General features: G+C 31.4%; 3 protein-coding genes across 6 annotated transcripts in view; 1 reads left to right on the top strand and 2 right to left on the bottom strand.

The window, feature by feature from the left end:
* LOC114931983 (uncharacterized) overlaps positions 1 to 20,567 on the top strand; it is a 114,642-nt gene that overhangs the window by 37,659 nt on the left and 56,416 nt on the right. The window lies entirely within an intron of this gene.
* LOC114932055 (odorant receptor 4-like) lies at positions 2,340 to 7,157 on the bottom strand. Its single transcript, XM_085483213.1, has 7 exons — positions 7,009 to 7,157; positions 5,467 to 5,733; positions 4,674 to 5,151; positions 4,226 to 4,325; positions 3,576 to 3,695; positions 3,364 to 3,519; positions 2,340 to 2,426 (listed from the first exon to the last, which is right to left on the bottom strand). The coding sequence occupies exons 1-7, from the start codon at positions 7,022 to 7,024 to the stop codon at positions 2,373 to 2,375; spliced, it is 1,191 nt and encodes a 396-aa protein (XP_085339339.1). The 5' UTR covers positions 7,025 to 7,157; the 3' UTR covers positions 2,340 to 2,372.
* LOC114931982 (uncharacterized) lies at positions 7,347 to 19,741 on the bottom strand. Its single transcript, XM_029304145.2, is given in 5 exon segments — positions 7,347 to 8,550; positions 11,980 to 12,437; positions 12,439 to 13,729; positions 14,584 to 15,626; positions 19,371 to 19,741. Coding segments are annotated over 5 exon segments (2,940 nt in total). The 5' UTR covers positions 19,395 to 19,741; the 3' UTR covers positions 7,347 to 8,426.

Genomic DNA, 20,567 nt, shown 5'->3' with positions numbered 1-20,567 from the left:
TCTGGTTTTTTTAATTTTAATATGACTATTAAAATAAACATTATACAGTGCAATATTTTCTCTAATTTTATTTCAAAATTAAAATTTATGTTGATTTTTTTGTACAAAATTCTCTCTTGTTTTTTAATAACGTATATTATTATATATGGTTTTACTAAATAGAATCTTTATAAAAATAAATCTAAACGACAGATATGATACAAAGAGTTATTGAAGATTATTCAAACTTAAATTTCGAAAATATGTTATTTATTTTCACAATTTTGAAACTAATATATTTAGAAATAAAATATGGACATAATTTTCTTCTTTTCATTCTTTCGATTTATTTTGTCTGAATTAATTGTAAATTTAATATTAATAAAAATATTATAATTAATATAAATTAATGTCATAATCAATTTTTATACGGTTATCACGATGTATTTTTGGATTATATTCGAACATTCTGTATATCTAATCGACACATTAATGATAACTCTATATTTATATATTAGTATCGCTCATATATATTATTTCAATAACTTCTGATGTTATAATATATCATATTAAATTACATTTCGTTAGAAAAATATTATTCGAGTAAAATACGTAGACGAGAAATGATACAAAAGGAAAGGACAAATGGAAATGTTTAGCAATGTAGACTATTATTGTATTTGTTAAGAATTATTACTCTCTTATTCGCTTCAGAAAAACAAATACGTGCATACAGTAATATAGTAAAATAAATAATTAATAAGAATCTTATGCTCTAAAAATTTAATTCAATCATCTTCTCAACATATTTATAATTAAGACAGAAGTAAAAAGAAAATAATGAATGTGACCCAAAAATATGTTTAGAAAATATTATATCGCATACAATTTATATAAATTTAGTCATTTAATGACTAGAAAATAACTAGGAGACAGTTATGCGCAATTAGTTTGATTTTAATAATTTTAATTTTTTTCTACATATACTAACATATTAACTTCTCTTCTTTCCATTTTGTATTTTTTAATCATTTATTGTCGCCAACATGGATACGTATCTCATATTGTTGCTTTCACCGACTAACGAAGTAAAAATAGAAAATAAAAGTACTTAAGTTTTATTTTATTTTTATTGTAAAATAATAATATAATATAATCACATACACAAAATATGATATACAAGATGTCTCATAATTATATAATACTTCTTTCTCTTTAAAAACATCTTGTGCAGATTAATTAGGATTAATTAGAAAGTTGTACTGCTCGAACATATTGAGGCTTTATTAGTTTTTCTGAATAATAAATTGTCGAATTTTTCTAATAATGTACTGTCAAATTTACAATATCTTATCTTTCCAAGTTTAAATTTGAAGAGACAAATTTATCTTGGCTTTTATTGGAAATTAAACATTAATTTAATGTTATTATTATATTACTATTTATTATTTCTTTATTACAAAATTAATTATTTTTTTAAAATAAATTAAATTAATTTAAATAGATCTATCCATTATTTTTATCGAAGAAAAAAATTTAATAATTTATTTTTATAATATAATTAAAATATACTAGTAATCATCTCTTGTCAGTTATAGCTATAATATTCGTCAATATCGGCCGAGTAGTAAAAATCACTTAATCATCTAAATTGGCGAAATTGATATTAAATGACAAATTATAATACACGTGTGAGTTATGAATGTGAGAACGTGTGCAAATAAATGTTACATCAATCAGTCAACTTTAATTGACAAGAATACTGTATAATCAACATTTTAGAATACTAAAACTTTTTATTTTAGTTAATCTGTACAATACTTAAAGTATTTTACAATATATTTTAAGGTATATTTAGTATATCCAATACTATATATTATAATATACAAATTTAATATTAGCAAATTGTATTGTGTTAATTTTGCTGTTTTAGCGCGTTAGAAAGTTCTATAATTTTTTATTAACATTTTCATTAACATTTTCATTAACATTAAAATTTGAATTAACTTGATTGACCAATACTACTAATACTGAAAGCTAAATACTGAAGAATTTGAAGTGCCACTGAAAAAAATAAAGAGATCTGTAATTTTATTTCGTCGGTGATCAAGTTTTGGCTTGAATAACAATCTAACTATTAAAACAGTATCAGTTTTGGTTTTTCGGAAAAAAAGAAGAAGCAATCTTTGCTTCTTTCTAATTATCTCTTTAATTCTTTCAATACATTGTCACATGTAGGATAAATAAATAATTCGTTGCGCATAGATGTGTATTTGTTCAGCAAAAATCATGTTACAGGTGATACGTATAAACCTGTTTTTTAAATTATTAAAAAGCAAACAGTAACAATTATGCGCATTTAATTCGAGATATTATTTTTAATATTATTATTTTTAATCCTTTATTGCCAGCAGCGCAGATACGTATCCCATTGATGTTTTTATCGTCTAAACAGAATAAAAATCAAATATAGAATTGTTTTATTTTCAGAAATGAAGATAACAATATAATTTATTTGAAATATGGGTGAATATTTACTGTATTTTTACATTCAAAATTTGTATTAATTTATGTTAAATATCTTATTCTGTATTTTTATACGTTTAAATATATCATCATATCTCTAAAATATATCAGAAATAGAATCTTTTTCTCTTTTGATATTTTGAACTCAAATTAATGGTTTAAATCGAAAACATTGTGTATATTTAATATAATATCAACAATACTTTAAAAATAAGTGGCCAAACTTTAGGATTATTTTCTTTATTTTAAGAATGAAGTACGTATAAATTCGGAAATACTTTTTCTGATTATATAATTACTTTTTATTTAAAAAAGAATTCAAAAACGTTCATTAAATGTGTTGTACAGATATTATAAGATTTATTATTTATTATCTATTATCAGTTTTTTTTGTTAAAAACATTTATTTATAAGGACAATATTTTTTGATATTTGTGATACTATTATCGAAATATTTCGATATCACTTTATGCGACAAAATTTCAATCTATTGCAAGAACTATAAACATCTTTAGTAATTTTTCATGAAAATTGTTATAAAGTATTCATTACATTAGAAGGAAAACATTTTTAAAAATATTCTTAAATAATTTTTCTTGTTATAAACAAAAAAAAAATTATAAAGAAGCATTTTTCTGAATGTTTTTATGTAATTATTTTCTTTCATTATTTAAGATTGATGGATGTAAGATGTACTCTTCTGTAGTTTGGTTTCTCATTTCTAAAACATTTCTTGCATAATAAAAGTCGTATAAAATATTTTTTATTTTATAAATTAGAAAATAAATATTCCTGTAATATGAATTACGCATATGCGAAAAACAAATGTATTTCTTATACTTATTGTCAGACACTTACTGTTCCGAACATTTCTATTGAAAAGACTCCAAATTTTCCAGCTGTTAATCTAAGCGGAATTGTAGATCCATACACGATAAACATTAAATCCTTTGCTTCTTTCACCGGTAGATCGTACCATTTGCATTCGTACACACCATACGCTATACTGGTGCTCTGAAATTTCATTTTGGTTTTACACAAATTGCGTTATAATGCAAGAACTATATTACCTCCGTTATAAGTCTTTCAGCCGAATAGCAATAAGTATATAACTGAATCAACACTATAAAGACATAAAACAAGAGAAAACCCGCTTTCATAAGGGATATCTCTACATTGTCTGTTATCATCTGAAAATAATATACATTTTAGTTAAAATTTCAAATAATATGATAGTATAATAAGTATAATTATATAAAAGTAATAATATAATAACAGATAAGAATATAATAGTGTATAATAGTATAATTATGCCTTAACATTACCCATATATGTTTTTTTTATTTTCTCTTGTATTTATTTTTAAATCAATCAAAATTAATATTGGACGTTAGTTGTGAAAATAAACTTGGCAAACTTGATTTCGATGTAATTAGCAATTTTTTCAATACTTTTACGACGTTTCGACCATTTGGTTGTGGTCCTCATCAAGTGAAAATTCCATCAATTAAAATGTTATTTTAATTGATGAAATTTTTATTTGACAAGGACCACAATCAAATGGTCGAAACGTCGTGAAAGTATTGAATAAAATTGCTAGTTACGTCGAAATCAAGTTTGCCAAGTCTATTTTTAAATGTTTTTATTATAAGTTTTTACTGCAAATATTTAAGTAAAATGAATATATATATCATACTTTTATATAAGTCGTCTTACTTACTGTATAAACTTGAAAAGTTTCAAGACACAATTGAAAAGTAGCAGCTATCATATGTATAAAGAGCACTGCACTGTAACAACCATCGATTGTCTTGACATTTCTTAAACAAATTTTACGTTACTTGCACATATAGTGTCAATTTCTTATCAGAATTTTAATATATAAATACATAAATTATACAATAATTTAATTATAATTTAAATAAGATAACTTAATTTTTTAATCTTTTGTATTATATAAGTTTTAATTTTCGACATTAAAAAACATATTATAAATCTTGAAAAAGTATTTACTAAAAAGATATTTGTTTCTAAGTGCAATATCATACATACTTCTTATAAGAAAAATAAAAATAATGCTGAAATAGTTATTAAATATTTCCTAAATAATGCTAATATAAATGCATTCTTATGAATGCATCATATGATAATTAAAAGAATCTTCATACCTGATGAGATGTTGGTGTCGTATAGCAATCATGCTTAGACCTTCCTTATACTTCGAAAACGATATGGATCTGTTGGCTAATTCGCTAACGAGATTGTTGAGTGTTGTTCGTAGATTTATCAGCTGTGCACACATGTGCAGCAAAAATATCGAGACAAAGCAGTCTACCGTACAATTGATGATGGCCGTATATACGCCGCCGAAAAGTTGAATGATAAATGTGATTTCGTAGTTTGGACTCTTCTGACTGTTGTATGGATATGAATAACGATAGACGAGACTACGTTGCTGCAAAGGTAGGTTTCGATACAACTTCAATAGATTGAAACATAAATAAATCGATAGTCCACTTGTCACAGCCATGTAACATTTAAAGGCTAAACTTCTGCCGCGTCTCGCTATGTTCAACATTGTATCTCGTTCCCAAGAATTCGAGGTTCTCCAGTCGGTCACGACCGATGTCATCAATGTGCGAAGTGCTTCCATCAAATTTAACATATTAATATCAATAGAAATTTTATCAAAAAATTAATAAAATTAATAAATTAGTATTATAAATTAATATAATAAAATTATTTATTATTTATTTAATATATGTATTTATTATATTAATAAATTAATATAATAAATTTATGTAAAAAGGATTATTATATAGCAATGACAGTTCTTAGATTTGAACACGTGTACATTGACATTTCTATTACCGATAATAGAAATTAATAAATGAAATAAGTTTAAGAAAAATTTACATAACATTAAAAATCCACATTTATCGTCGTGAAACAATAACTTACTTTCACCATGATACCAGGTAGTGATTAATTTGTTTAATGCCAGTAAGCTAAAGTTGGCGGAGGCTAGATTCTCCACCACACGAGTCACGTTGCCCCAAGCACGAAGCATATTTGTCAACTGCGGCACGATCACGTAGAGAATCAGGATGCAGGCAATGATGATGAATCTTATATTTGGCCGGAAAATATTCAAAGAGACGTATGGATCGGGCCATGCGCCAAATAGCCGCAAACATTGGCGGCTTAGAGTAAACGCGTAACTCAAATCTATAAGAAATTCAAATTTTACAAGTAGTATCTTTTTACACAAATGTTAGGAAAATGTCTTTCTTTTGAAACGTTATCTTGAAACATTTTTTTTCTTAATTATTTATTAACAAATTTATATACTGCTTGATTATTTTAATTACGAAGTATTTTATAATTGTAAATTTTCTTCACTTTAATACAATTAAAACACTATAAAATGACAACTAACACTACTAACTATGCTTACACTCGATAAATAATAATGAACGAAAGGAAGAATATAATATTTTTGTGAAAATAACGTTTTATATTTTTAATAATAATTTGTGCTTTAAAAATCCACTTTTCACAATTTTTACATTTACAGTTTATGGCTTATATTCTCGTAGATTAAAATTTTTTTCCTGAGAGGGATTTCTGCAAAGTTTGCATTTATCGTCGCATCTGATGTAAAATGGTGTTTAATTTTGCTTCGATTTTGCATAGAAGTTAAACTTTTCTGCAACTTAATTTTCACGAGAGGTAACGGAAAACGATTCGCGCACAACTCTGTCATATGATATTTTTTTCACTATTCAACTTTGCAACGAAAACATTTTTCGTCTACGCTTCGACGGCAAACACTTTTTGCTAGCCATAAAGTTGAATATCAAACTTTGACAAACTTTCGCGGCACATGAAGTTTTATGAGTGATTCTATGTATAGACTACTGCAAGTAACCATAACTTTTTGCGAGCATTTGTAACTCGTAAGAGTGAACTGTTTCTTTATTTAATAAATAAGCTATAGTGATATAATTAATTAGTATTATGTATTATTTGGCCGCAAAGAATATGTTAAGTAACACAAACACAGGATATAATCACTTTAGTTGAAGAAATATGAAATTTTTTATGATTGAAAAAATATATAAGTACACATCAAATAAAAATAAAATATTTTAAATTGCTAAAAAAATGTAATTAAATTAAAATAATTTAAAAATCAGAAGAGTATAAAAATATTAGAGAAAAACAACAGATATATCTTACTACATATCCCTTGTAAAAAAGCGTAACATGTATCACATAAAACGAACCATTTTGTAATTTACACACTTTTCGTAAACACAAATAGTTAGAAATTTACTGAAAATTAATTTTTACCGAAACTTTTTTCTAGAAATTTAAATAAAAATTTAAAAAAATCGATTATTGCACACACACGTTATAATAAAAAATCATAATCAAAGATTAAATTTTTAGTAGTACAATTCTAACGAATTTCCACCATTTTTCGGAAACATATTCTACCTTTATTGACATTCATTGATGTTCACAGAGCGAAAATGATAGTTGGACTGAATCGCTCTTCACAATTGTACTAAACCGCCGTGATTTTGCGCTTGCTCAGTCCTTCGTTGTATGAAGGTTTTGAAACCATTATACCATCTACGTACATCTCTTTAAACCCTTTCGAATAGCAATCGATAATAATACGAGTGACGTGTAATAATCGTGCGCTGAATCAAATACGATTATGAGCGAGTTGCTACCAGTCTTTCATTTCTGACAGTTGCTCAAAGTCTGCGAAGAGATGTCACTAAAGCAAGATTGAGGCCAGGCTCAAGAAATACATATGGTAAGACATGTGTTGTAAAAAATATCGTTTATTCATCGATACTAGATCCTACGCGTAGAAAAATACAGAAATAAATATATTTTCGTGACAGACGCACCGATTAGAACGATGACTCTATCTACGAATCATTAAGATTCGCGTGTAAGGTTTTATTCACTTCTGCGATCTCAGCGCGTCGAATTGAATTACGTACGAAATAATTTATTCGGACGGAATTAGAAATGTGAGAGAAAATGATGGCGATAGGCGAGAATGTTTATCAAAGGAATTATTCCTTTGATATGTTAATTATTTTATTTTAATTTCTTGAAATTTGCAATTTAATATTTTTCTTATAAACTATAAAATATTTTATTATTTTTCAATTATATAATAATATTAGAAAAATCTTTTTCTAATAAAATATTTAATAACTATAAAATATTAAATTGCAAATTTAAAGAAATTAAAGTAAAATAATTAAAATATAAAAAGAATTATTATGATAATTATAAGATTTATAGAAAGTATACTATGAGATATGTGATAAACATTCGAAGGGTGCAGAGGAAAATTGCAATTATTATTAACAATTGCAAATTATTATTCCGCCAATCTTTCATTCTCTCTTTCTCTTTCTCCCTCCTAAATTCTATGCTTAATCATCTAAATTACAAGTATGTGTGCGTTTTAAATAAAATCGCCTCGGTGGCAAGTATGTACAGTTGTGGCTGTGTGCCGACTCGATGTGTTTGTAGAAAAAAAAACGCAATTATTCACCAAGTTTTTAATCGCAACAATTCTAAAAATTATTCAAAAATAATTTTTTACACATGACAATTTTTCTTTCGCGAATTCTAGACAGAGAACGCGTTAATCCTTCATTTATTTTAAAATATCGGCATCTTTGAACACAATTACATTTAAATTAATTGCGCATAAAGGATCCTCGTTTTCGACTGTCGAACATAGTTGAAGAACTCGGAGAACTCGTTGATATAATTATACAAAAATATTTCGTTACATGTTTCTCGATCAGTTTTGTGAATTGAAATGTTCACGAAGTAACTATTATTAAAACTATGATGAAAAAAATTGTAGTCGCGTGTGTCTAAAGGAATATATTGCCGGGTCTCGCCTGCGGGCACAAAAAGACGGAACAATCGTGCCTTCTGACAGCATTCATGACCTCCTCGAAGTGACTGGACACTTGGACAGCTGCCCCAGGCTGAATTCTGCAAGCACATGTAAACGATTAGATACAGAGTAGCGATAGGATCGTTAGAAAGTTGGAGACACACTTCGACAAATGATCGACACCGCGCGCGGGACTAATCGTTAATTAAGTGTGTGCACTAGATCGCGAATTCTTTAATCCATCGGCATTTCTTATCGCGTTCCATTAACGATCGTTCGCTCCAATTAACTCGCTTTCCTTACGGCGTACTAATTAAAAAATACAGAGTGATTCAAAAGTACGCCGCGCTTGAAGACATTAATTAAATAATTAGTTTTACTCATACAAATTATTGTGTATATTATATATTTACATATTATTACTCATACAAAATTCGGAAGAAAAATATTCCAAAGAAATCTGAAAATTTTTCAGAAATATATTTATGTAAAAATGATTGTTAACAGAAAAATTTGATATTATTAGCGTGCTAATTAAAGAATACAGGGTGATTCAAAAGTACGCCGCGCTTGAAAACATTAATTAAATAATTATTTTAATAAATCTAGCAATTATATATATATATATCTTATTACTTATACAAAATTCGGAAGAAAAATATTCCAAAGAAATCTAAAAATTTTACAGAAATATATTTATGTAAAAATAATTGTTAACAGAAAAATTTGATATATATATATATTATGGCGTGCTAATTAAAGAATACAGGGTGATTCAAAAGTACCCCGCGCTTGAAGACACATTAATTAAATAATTATTAAAATAAATCTAGCAATTATATATTTTATTATTCATACAAAATTCGAAAGAAAAATATTCCAAAATAGTTATAAAAATAATTGTTAACAGAAAAATTTGATATATATATTTATGAAAGGAAATATATCGCAATTTTTGCTATTTTTAAGAACGCAATTTGTCTCACAAATTCTCGTCACGTATGTGAAAAATTCTTACTTGGAAATAGCGTACACTTACAACATGATATAACGTTGTTCTCTCGTCAGACACGTGTGTTTGCAATGAATCGAATTGAATAATGGAGTTTCGCATGGTTGTCGACGCAGGAAATGGCTCGTTAAATGCCATATATTTGTCATTAAAAGCCTATTCACGCATAAGAAACGTGCGTGAATTTAATTTCTCTCATTTTACTTTGAATTTATCTTAAGTAATATACTCGTCAATACGATCTTTCTCGAGCAGAAAAATTATTTGATTTGTATAAAAATATTTGCTATTTTTACAACGCAGAAAACAAAGTAGAAATAATTTAAGTACAAAAATATGCAATCGTACAAAAACACATATATACACTAAAAAAAAGTTGTTAACTTGACTAAACCTTTCAACTAAATTACTATTTTATTAATTGAACACATATTAGTATTTAAGTCAAATATACGTTTTGTTAAATTTATATTATGTTATATTTAATTTAAATATTTTTAAGTTTAATTGGCCTACAATATTTACCTTTTTTTAAATTTTGTTAATTTATACGAGCCTTTCATTAATTAATTTTAAATATTTTTATATGTTCAATTAATAAAATAAAAATAATATTTAATTGAAAGATTTAGTCAAGTAAACAACTTTTTTTTCAGTGCACGCATATATACATACATTATTTACTAATTAATTAACTCATTAACGTGTTACGAATATTTGTATAGCAAAACGCGATGGAGAAAGTATTATATCTTATATATTATATAAAATAAATGATTTGAAATAACATGATATATTATGACATAATAAGACTGTCGACAAATAATTACATCAAAAAGCAATTTAATCCAATTGGAGAGAATTGCAAATGTGCAATTGAGTGAATTAAATTGGCTGAACAGATCAGAGTTTTCTCTGATAGCGTCTTTCCTGCTTTTTCTCTTTTTCTATAACGTGTGTCTGCATTTTTCTCTCTCTTACTCTCTCTAGGATTCTTTGCTATCGCGCGTGGCCCGACACGATGTCGGAGACAGGGCGCAGTATGTGCATACAGTGAAACTGTGCTAAGAGGTAAAAGTCGAATCAGTCAGTAGGACGTCGCCGGCGAAAGCTGGAAGAAAGTTATACACAGACTCTATAGTTCCGTTCGACCGGCTGTTATCGGTGCCCGTTGAAATCCCGATAATTCGCGATATAGTTCAATCGCTCGTACGATCCCATACAGCACAAAATATTATGAGTTTCCAAAAAAATATTTCTAAAAAACATTTCTATAAAATATTGCATAAAAACATTTTAAAATGATTTAACAATTTTTTGGAATAACATTTTTTAGAATATTTTAAAAAATATTTTTAAAAATGTTCTTCTTTTTATCGCTCAGATAATATTTTCTTAAATATATGATACATATTTTTGAAATATTAGTTTAAATCTGTATTCAAAAATATTTTTTAAACACGAAAAAGCGGACATAGAAACATTTGAAAAATATTTTCGAGAATTATTTTATTTTTCAAGAAAATATTTTGTGCTGTATGGGATTTTTTGAGGATAAAAACAACTGCAAAAAACAACAAAAATTTCTTCGCTACGCTTCCGATTCGTTTTCAGCCAACGCAATGTCAATAAAAAATGGAACATATATATGCTTCGTTAAACAATAAACTAAATTGTCATACACTTGTCTCAACATAAGGATTATATTATTTCTAATAATCAAGAATAAAAATTGCAGTTATTATTGTCAGATTTTTTTTCAACTAGAATGATATAAAATAGAATAATAATATTTATGATAATTATATTTTTTCTCATTGAATTTCTTCATTTTTTTTATATCACTTTATTTCTAACCATATAATTTTCTTTTTTAAAAATATTTTATATATTATATTTAAAATATATTTTGTATATTAATATAAAATAATATTGTTAAAAAAGAAAATTATCGTATTATATTATTAAAAATAAAATAATGTAAAAAATATAATTTGACAATAATTCAATATCTCGAAAATCTGAAATAAATAAAAAAGTGAATATAAAAGAATAGTGAATAATTAATTTAATTCAACACTGCATGTGACGACATCAATTTTTTTCTTTCATTATGCAATATGTTTTTCAATTTCAAATAATCTATTAAATTCACATAATTAAACCTATCTGTAAAATTTTTTAATTCGAGTGAAAAATGTTCGTGTAGAAATGTTTCTATCTCTGTTGAGAACGGAAACATAATAATAGTGTCGAAAGTACTCACAATCTTAATAACGCTGTCATCTTCTAAAAAAGTATTAATTTAATTTAATTAATTTAATTCAACACTGCATGACGACATCAATTTTTTTCTTTCATTATGCAATATGTTTTTCAATTTCAAATAATCTATTAAATTCACATAATTAAACCTATCTGTAAAACTCTTTAATTCGAGTGAAAAATGTTCGTGTAGAAATGTTTCTATCTCTGTTGAGAACGGAAACATAATAATAGTGTCGAAAGTACTCACAATCTTAATAACGCTGTCATCTTCTTCTCCATAAGCATCGAGGCGTCGGATCCTCTTTGGAGCAACGCGTCGCAAAATATCCTCTTCGCGCAAGGCGTGTTCGTCCAATCGCCCTGTATGTGAGCAACTTCGGCGACTTCCGCATTCTCCAAATTCTGCAACACATCCAGGAGCTCCTGATCGCTCTCCTGAACGTTGCGTTTTCGCCTCCTCTCTCCTTCATCCTTATTCAAGAAGTCCACATCGAACTTTCTGATGCTCATCTCTTCCCTCTCGAGATCTCTCCCGAGAATTCGCGATTTGTCGTCCAGCACGAGGAAAGCGGCATCGACATCGTCTCTTCGTGCACCAACCTCTTTCGAATCCTGCAAATTATCGATGACATCCCCAACAATTTTCGCGTTGCTCTCCAGCGCGTTTTGATCCGACACGTCCACCTTAAGATTCTCCAACCTCGTCCTCGTCATTATCGACACTCAGGATGGTATTTTCATTCGAATGTCTCTCCTCGTTCCTCTTCCTCGGGATCAGGAATTCGGTGATATCAATGCGACCCGGACCAGCAGGCAGGTCGATCTCGACGATCTCGCTGATGGAATCGGCTCCTTTCCTCTGAAAACGCTTGCTGCGCACCAGATTTCTCATGTCAGCATCCTCCGTCTTAAATACGTCCAGATAATCGAGGCTCCTCTTCCTTCGCTCCTTGGTCTCGACATAATCCGCTTCGTCCACCATCTGCCTGCTCTCTCGATTCTCGATCCTCTCGGCATTCCGCTTATCCTCGTCCTCCAGGATCAAGAAGACCCCATCACTTTCCACCGAACCGGTATTCTCGTCTCCCACTTTGTCCCGAGCGACGTCCCGTAAAACGTACATGGCAGGAGCCGCCGCCTGGTTCGACCTTGAACTCCCGTCCTCGATCGACGCCAAGTATGCTCCAGCTTCCAGGGCTCGCTTGTGCTCGAGATCGAGATCGGCGACGTCCACGCCCGATCGTTTCAGGACGTCGACGTCGAGGTATCGACCGACCGCGACGGCGCCTATTCCGAGGGCGGCTCCGGACGCGACGAGACCGAGAGCAGGTATCAGGATGCTGGTCCCGGAAGTGATCGTGTCGATTTTATCCTGGGCCTCCTTGCCCCGGTTAGAGAGACCCAGGTTCTGCGAGATCTTGTGGGTGGCCTCCACTAAAGGATCGATCACCGGCCTGGTGAACTGCGAGACTCTCTCGACCCCGGTGGAGAACTGATTCTTCAGGTTCTCGGAGATCTTCACCCAGAACGGCGGCTCGCTCGGTCGTTTCAGGCCGTAGAAGTGCTGATTCGGGTAGTAGTTCTTCGTCGTGTAGCTGTCGACGATGCTCTTGTCGTTCAGCACGTATTTCTTCTTGTAACGTTGCTCGGTGAACGAGTGTTGGCTCTCCGGGAAATTGTCGGGCCGGCGTTTCTCGTTCTTCAGGATCTTGGCGGGTTGCACACCCAGTTCGGGATGAGCGTATTGGAGAACCGGGGCTCGAGCGCCGGGTTTCAGGGCTACGGGCGCGATCGTCTGGCTCTCGGGAGTGTAACGTTGAGAGATGGGATAAGTCGCGATGCTATCCGGATGGAGCATTCGCTTGTGAACGCTCGCGCGGTAATGATCGTTGCGCGGCTCGTACACCTCGGCTTTCAGAGCTTCGCTCTTGTAATTTCTAGGGTCCCACTCGAAGTATACGTTGCTACGGCCCTCTTCCTCGTAATTGCGTCCATATCTGATGAAAAAAAGGAGATCAAAGAAAACGTTCCAAAGTATCTTTAGTAACTGAATAATGATTTTGATAAGTTAGGGAGATCGGATAATTCGTCATTCGAATGCAGCATCCTCTTAGAAAAGCTCGCGTAGATTTATCATTTCAATTTTTTTAAAATAAAAAATACCATTTTTTCTTCTTCGTCTTTTCTTCTTATTTTATAAATAAAAAATGCGATTTTTTTATTTATGAAAGAAGAAGGAAAGAGAGAAGAAGAAGAAAAGAAGAAGAAAATTATTAATTTTTTATTTACGAAATAAGAAGAAAATTATTAATAAGAGGAAAGATATAATTACATTCTAATTATATTTTTTTTTATTAATTATTTTCTTTTTTCATAAATAAAAAGTTAATAATGTTCTTCTTCTTCTTTATCTTCTTCTTTTTTTTTATTTTCTTTTTCTTTTCTTTCTTCTTCTTTTTCTTTTCTTTCTTCTTCTTTTTCTTTTCTTTCTTCTTCGTCTTTTCTTCTTATTTCATAAATAAAAAATGCGATTTTTTTATTTATGAAAGAAGAAGGAAAGAGAGAAGAAGAAGAAAAGAAGAAGAAAATTATTAATTTTTTATTTACAAAAAAAGAAGAAAATTATTAATAAGAGGAAAGATATAATTACATTCTAATTATATTTCTCTTTTTATTGATTATTTTCTTTTTTCGTAAATAAAAAGTTAATAATGTTCTTCTTCTTCTTTTTCTTCTTCTTTTCCTTTTTTTTCTTAGAAGAAAGAAGAAAGAAACGAGAGAAAAATATAATTAGAATAATAAATAACTTTTTAAAATCTTCTCCTTAATATCTAAACAATTTTGTCCTTACCTTCTATTGATATCTTTGAAGAACTTATCAAATTTCTGCTTCTTCTCGACATTATCTGGATAAGGCTCGATGGAGGATCCTACAGTGCTCCCTTCGAAAGTTATCAATTTATTATTGATAATCCGAGCGTTTCGCCAAGTTTGCACCTTGTCGATGGGTTCGTCAGGTACTCTCGTGCCATGGATCACCGGAGTACCATCGATATCCAGCGACATAGGCGATCTCTTCGGCGTAGTCTTCACGTTAATCTCCGATCGTACGATCACTTCCGCCGGTACAGTTTTGCCACTTCGATTTTTCGACAGATTCGCCCCGATATTCGTTCTCGTGGACGGACGTGGCACGTAGGTGTAGAGCGATCGCTCGTTCTTACTGCTGTCGCGTGAATCAAAATTCGTCTGGGTCCGATCTTGGAAGTTTCTGGCGAACAGAATTGCGCCGGTGCCGATTCCACCTTCGTCGCTTCTCTCCTCCATCGTCTTTGAATTCGTCCGCAACGGTTTCCAACTTCGATACTCTTCTTCTTCTATTTGTTCTATTTGTTTCAGAGCTCTCCCATCCGCGTTTAGCGGAGTCCATTTCCCGTAATCGATCGATCCGATCGGTTGAGCCTTCTCGGACACCGATTTCGCCGCGGTTTGATTGACGTCCGACTTCTCGTCCTTCGACAATCCGGAAACTGTAGCTTTTATCTGCGCCACTTGAGCTTCCTCGAGCCTTCGCGCGTCGTTTTTCTTGCTGATCTCGCTTCTGTCGTCGTTAAGTTTCGATTCATTTCGCGTACTCGAATCATTTTTATTCTCCGCGGTGACGTTCGATTCCGCAGATTTTGGCGCGAGCTTTGAATCGTCCAAGGACGATTTGTCTCGTCGCTTGACGATCAAAGTGGCTAAGTTGCCCTCGCTCGTTCGTACTTGTAACTCTTCCGTCTCGCCCGGGAGACTTCGAGATACCTTCAACATCGTCCTGGTGTAGCTCGGCTTAGGTAGCTCGTCATTGCACGTGCCGAGCGTCAAGACGACGAAGAATATAAGAGAGATAATCTGGAAAAAAATCGAATTTAATATAATATAAATATTTTTCTCAGATTTCTGTGTTTCTAAAATTATATTTTTTAGCGATTTTATTATTTAATTTATTTAATTTTTTAGCGTAGTTATCATTGTGTGTTGATTTGATTTTTTAAATTAATGTTGAATATCATAAATACAGAGTAGCAAACTAATTAAGACCGTTTGTTGTTAAATATCGTTAGATATTAAATATTTTAAAATATATGTTACGATCCTTTCGAATTATCTTCAGCAACTGTCAGATAAAATAAATCTTACGAGAATTACCTGGATTATTGACTTAAATTAAAAATATTTTTAATACATGAAAAATGCATAATAATAATTGATTTAATCATAATAAATTAATCTTAATCAATAATTCTCAAATGTATGACAGAAATTATTAATCATTTTCTTCCTCTTTCTCTTTTTCCTTTTTTCCTTCTTTTTTCATAAAAAAAAAATCGTATTTTTTTATTTATAAAAATAAGAAGAAAAAAGAAGAAGAAGATAAAGAAGAAGAAGAAAATTATTAATTTTTTATTTACGAAAAAAAGAAGAAAATGATTGAAGAGTTAAGAGACTTTGACTTCAGATCTATGCAAGATTGCGAAATCTTCTCGAATTTGCGATCAATCTCGATTGTTTGCAAATTTTCGTGCACAGACATGACGCGATGATGCACTTCATTCGGAGCTAATGATATCGCGTCGGTGATGATGATTCCACGTTGCGTACACGCTCGAAGAGCAAGACGACCGGAATGTGCAATGAGTTTAAGAAAAGGTTTTCGAAAGCCGACCTTACATCGAGTTTCTAGAGATTCGTTTGCAAATTGCACGCGTCGCATTTACGACGAAGTACTTTGCCGAGGTGACGTAACACATCCAGGAGGATTACGAAGTCGTTGCTATGAACTGTCGTACGCGGAATGAAAAAAGGAGACGGTCGATAATATTCGTAATATTCCGGAGCGATATCCAGCAGATTGAAGATCATCATCAGAACAAGGTAATTGCCGCGGCGATGAGAGAAATTTAATAGCTCGCCGAGAGAGATTGCCGGCACATTCTTTCCCGGGATTAGAAAATAGCGGAGTAGTATGTAGTAATCGCTCGCGAACGCGATGGGTTACTTTCTATTATAAAACGTGACGGATTACCCTGACGCTGATTGGAATTACGCGCACCTGTCGCATCGCGTGATCTCGCGTCGACTTAAATTCGCAGCTGACTCATTATATGTTATAAAATCCCGGCGTATCGAAAGTAAGTGACAGAAGTGTAACGAGATACGTATCTCGCGAAGAATTGCACAGACATATTATTGACATATAGGGAGAAAAGAATCTTTTAAAAATCGACAAATCACACAGGCGTTCAATTTTCAATTTACATGTCATTGAAATTTTCTGTGAACATTATTATTATATTTTTAATAATGACCGTTTAAAATTCCCGTTAACGAGAAAACGACTCGAGTGTGTGCACAGTAAGGTTTCGTGAGTGGTGGAAAAAAATACTTTCTAATCGCACGCTTATACACGCGCAAAAAGCGAGTAAAATGAAATAAAATCGTGAAAGGTGGTCGTGGACCGTCGACAAGTGAAATGGAACGACATGCTTTCCCCGTGCACGCGTTTTACGTCTGTACGTCTTCCATCTCGTAAATACGTACAAACAATGTGTCAGAATTCATAGAATTGGCGCACCATCTGCTAATGATACGGTCTCGAGTTGGAGATCAAAATCCTAGTATCAAGAGATATTGAGACTTTAATAAGTTTGGAAAGCGTTCAAGTTTTTGCCAATTAGGCTCTGCTCACATTTCTCAAATTTCATCTATTAATTTATTTTTAAATATCGACATCATTTTATAAAATTTTAATACAAAATTTCACGCTAAAACGATGCATCGACCTGTCAAAGCAATTCACATCAAATTTGTAATACAAGAGAAGAATAATTGATAGTTGATAATTAATAGTTCACAGAGATGTTGTCTTTCTTACGGTATAAATGTTTTAATAAATAATTCTTACAAGAAAATTAAGATTAAGGATTGAGAAAATTAATTTAATTATATTCTATCTTATGTGAGATTTTATGCGTTTTAATGTTAATATTTCATATTTTTGTATTATTATTATTATATATAGTATTGTCAGCAAAGACAGATTAATTAGTCCGATTTATAATGATATTAGCATTTAAAAATAGACCAACATTTCAGAATATTGTATATGTATATAAAAGTGCGAATATACTTTTGAGCAAAAAAAAATCTGTGATTTTTTTAGTCAACTTTAAACGTCCTGCCTTTAATTAAAAAAACTGTTACAGCCTCGATATTTTGAAATTAGCCTTTTTACCTCCAAATGACTTCAACAATCTGTCATTAGCAGATGGTGCGTCAACAATTCTGCGATATTCTGTATATACACCAACGCAAGGCGATCGATTATTTCCATGCCAGTGCCTTTCAATTGCCAATATCATCGATGCTTGACACGATCAATAAACATGAGAGAAAATTGAGGTTGAAGATAGGAATAAAATTTCAATTGGGCAGCTTTTAAAAAAATCTCACCGATCGAACGCAACAATTAAATGAAGAAAAAAAAATTGCATTGTTTACGGTACAATTTTTTCCGCGCGCTCAAGGAATTCTAATTTAATTTAATTTAATTGTCTAGGTACCATGTCACGAAATGTCGGCCAGTTGATTCTCCTCGCCGGAGCGAACGGTACGCATTAAAGTGCGGCGGAAAATATACGTGGATGCACAATGATATACCGCAGACCAGAGGTTTCCGCTCCAGAAAATTCGCGAGTCGACATTAATTGCCTGGCAATTAAGCCGATCTAGTTTTTTTTTTGTCATCCGATGTCCGTCTAGCTGTCTGTCTGCGGTTCGCTCGTTCGGAAATGTCCGCGGCTTCGATCTCGCGAAGGTCGACTCTCGTGACGCGTGCCCGATCGATTATTCGCGCGCGAGATGATCGAGATTAACCGCGGAATCGTTCACGCTTCGTTATTGCACCGCGATCGTGAACGGAGATAAGCCGGCGCGTGCATATAATGTATATATTTACGTAACTGACGGAAGCGTGAGGACTTCTTACGACTTAATTAATCACGCGGCGCGTTACGGCGGTCTTATTTAGGATCTCCCATTCATGAAGGAAGAGAGATCGAACGGGAGATCATTAACATCCTTTCGCGTGGAAGTTGGATGTCCCGTGGAATTATATAGATAATTGTCGGAGCAATTATGCGGGACGGTTAATTGAACCGTGAGAGAAGCACTTCTGCTTCCGCGGATAGAGGTATTGATTTATTATGTATTTATCAAGATTTTGCAGATTTAATTATCATATTTAATTTCATATTTAATATTTTCTTATTTTTAAAATAAAAATTATTTATTGATGATTATGTATCATTTTCTCATGATGATGTGATTACTTTGACAGTTCCAATGATGTTCAAATTTTGTAATATTTTTATGCTGTAAAATAACAGTCGATATTATAAATATTTAATAATCAAGAATGCGCTGATTTATCTCGAGGGAAAAATGATAACGCAGAACCTGTCAAAAAATGAAAATTCGCTCTTCTTAAACCACAGGATGTGAACTTTTAAATTGCGAATTTTCTGCAAAAATCACACACATCATCTCGCAGATTTTTATTCGGATATTTAATCTGATTGATAAAATGCAAATTACCTGACATCTCCTCATCGTCGTCATATTTCCTGCGGATCTCCTTCTCTAGCAACGTCCGAGAGAAATAAAAAAGGACAAAAATGACAGGACGACACGAGAGGACTCTTCCTCAGGATCTCATGTTCCTGGCGAAAAATCACCGATATTATCGTCTCGTCGGCGAACTGTCAGATTTCTTGGCGAGGTAGACGAAAGGGAAGAGACGAGAAAAGAGAAGAAGAGACAGAGGAGACGGACGTCTCTCCACGGAGGGCCTGCTCCTACAAACACCTGTTAACTCCCGGGATATCCTCGCGAGACTGACTGAGACTCGCTCAACCAGCGGCCGACCGACGTAGGAGCGAGGCTTCTCTCCGACCTACTTCTCGCGCTCGTCTTCGCCTTCTTCCGTCGTGGTGGCACGAGACGAGTCTCCGCTAAACCCTTCCGCGAGAGCGAGTCCTTTTTCGATTGTTCAATAATCGCCAGATCAAGAGGAAACGCATCCGGGGACGAAATTATTTACCAAAAAAATTATTTACCGATTTTCTTGTTGACAAATAGTGCGTCTAACATTTAAACTGAGAAATGAAAAATTTGCATAAAAATTGCACATTCAAAATATCAGTCTTCTTTCTTTATATTTTTATATATTATAATAATATAAATTATTAAAGTATGACAAATATTAATAAAATAAAAAATATGCTTTTTTTCGGGATTTTTTAAAAAAATTTATATATTTAATTCAATGATTTGTATATGTTCATAATAATTATAAATTATTAATATATATATGATTATTTATAATATAAATTATAATATTATAATTATAATAATATGTATATATATAAATATATAAATTTTTTTAAAAAATCCCGAAAAAAGCATATTTTTTATTTTATTAATATTTGTCATACTTTAATAATTTATATTATTATAATATATAAAAATATAAAGAAAGAAGACTGATATTTTGAATGTGCAATTTTTATGCAAATTTTTCATTTCTCAGTTTAAATGTTAGACGCACTATTTGTCAACAAGAAAATTGGTAAATAATTTTTTTTAGAGAACACTACTTATATAAAACAACGAAAATATTTTTCTAGTGGAATAGATAGTTAAATAAATAAATAGACAGAAAAAATGACCATCAGCTGAGAAATAAGAAAGCCACGCGTTTTTTCGCGAATAAATTTTTGTTTACACCGTGGC

Source organism: Nylanderia fulva, unplaced genomic scaffold (genome assembly GCF_048542155.1).
Source record: "Nylanderia fulva isolate GAGA-0341 unplaced genomic scaffold, ASM4854215v1 Scaffold10, whole genome shotgun sequence".
In the NCBI taxonomy this organism is placed as follows: Eukaryota; Metazoa; Arthropoda; class Insecta; order Hymenoptera; family Formicidae; genus Nylanderia; species Nylanderia fulva.
The sequence above is the reverse complement of the archived record's forward strand: the minus strand, read 5'-3'. Positions and strand labels throughout refer to the sequence as shown.

What these genes read in the sequence shown, in the direction of transcription:
- LOC114932055 (XM_085483213.1), bottom strand. An exon ending in TACCTGGTATCATGGTGAAA is followed by an intron (nt 5,152 to 5,466) that starts GTAAGTTATTGT and finishes ATTTGATGGAAG; the next exon opens with CACTTCGCACATTGATGACA. An exon ending in CGACACCAACATCTCATCAG is followed by an intron (nt 4,326 to 4,673) that starts GTATGAAGATTC and finishes AATTTGTTTAAG; the next exon opens with AAATGTCAAGACAATCGATG.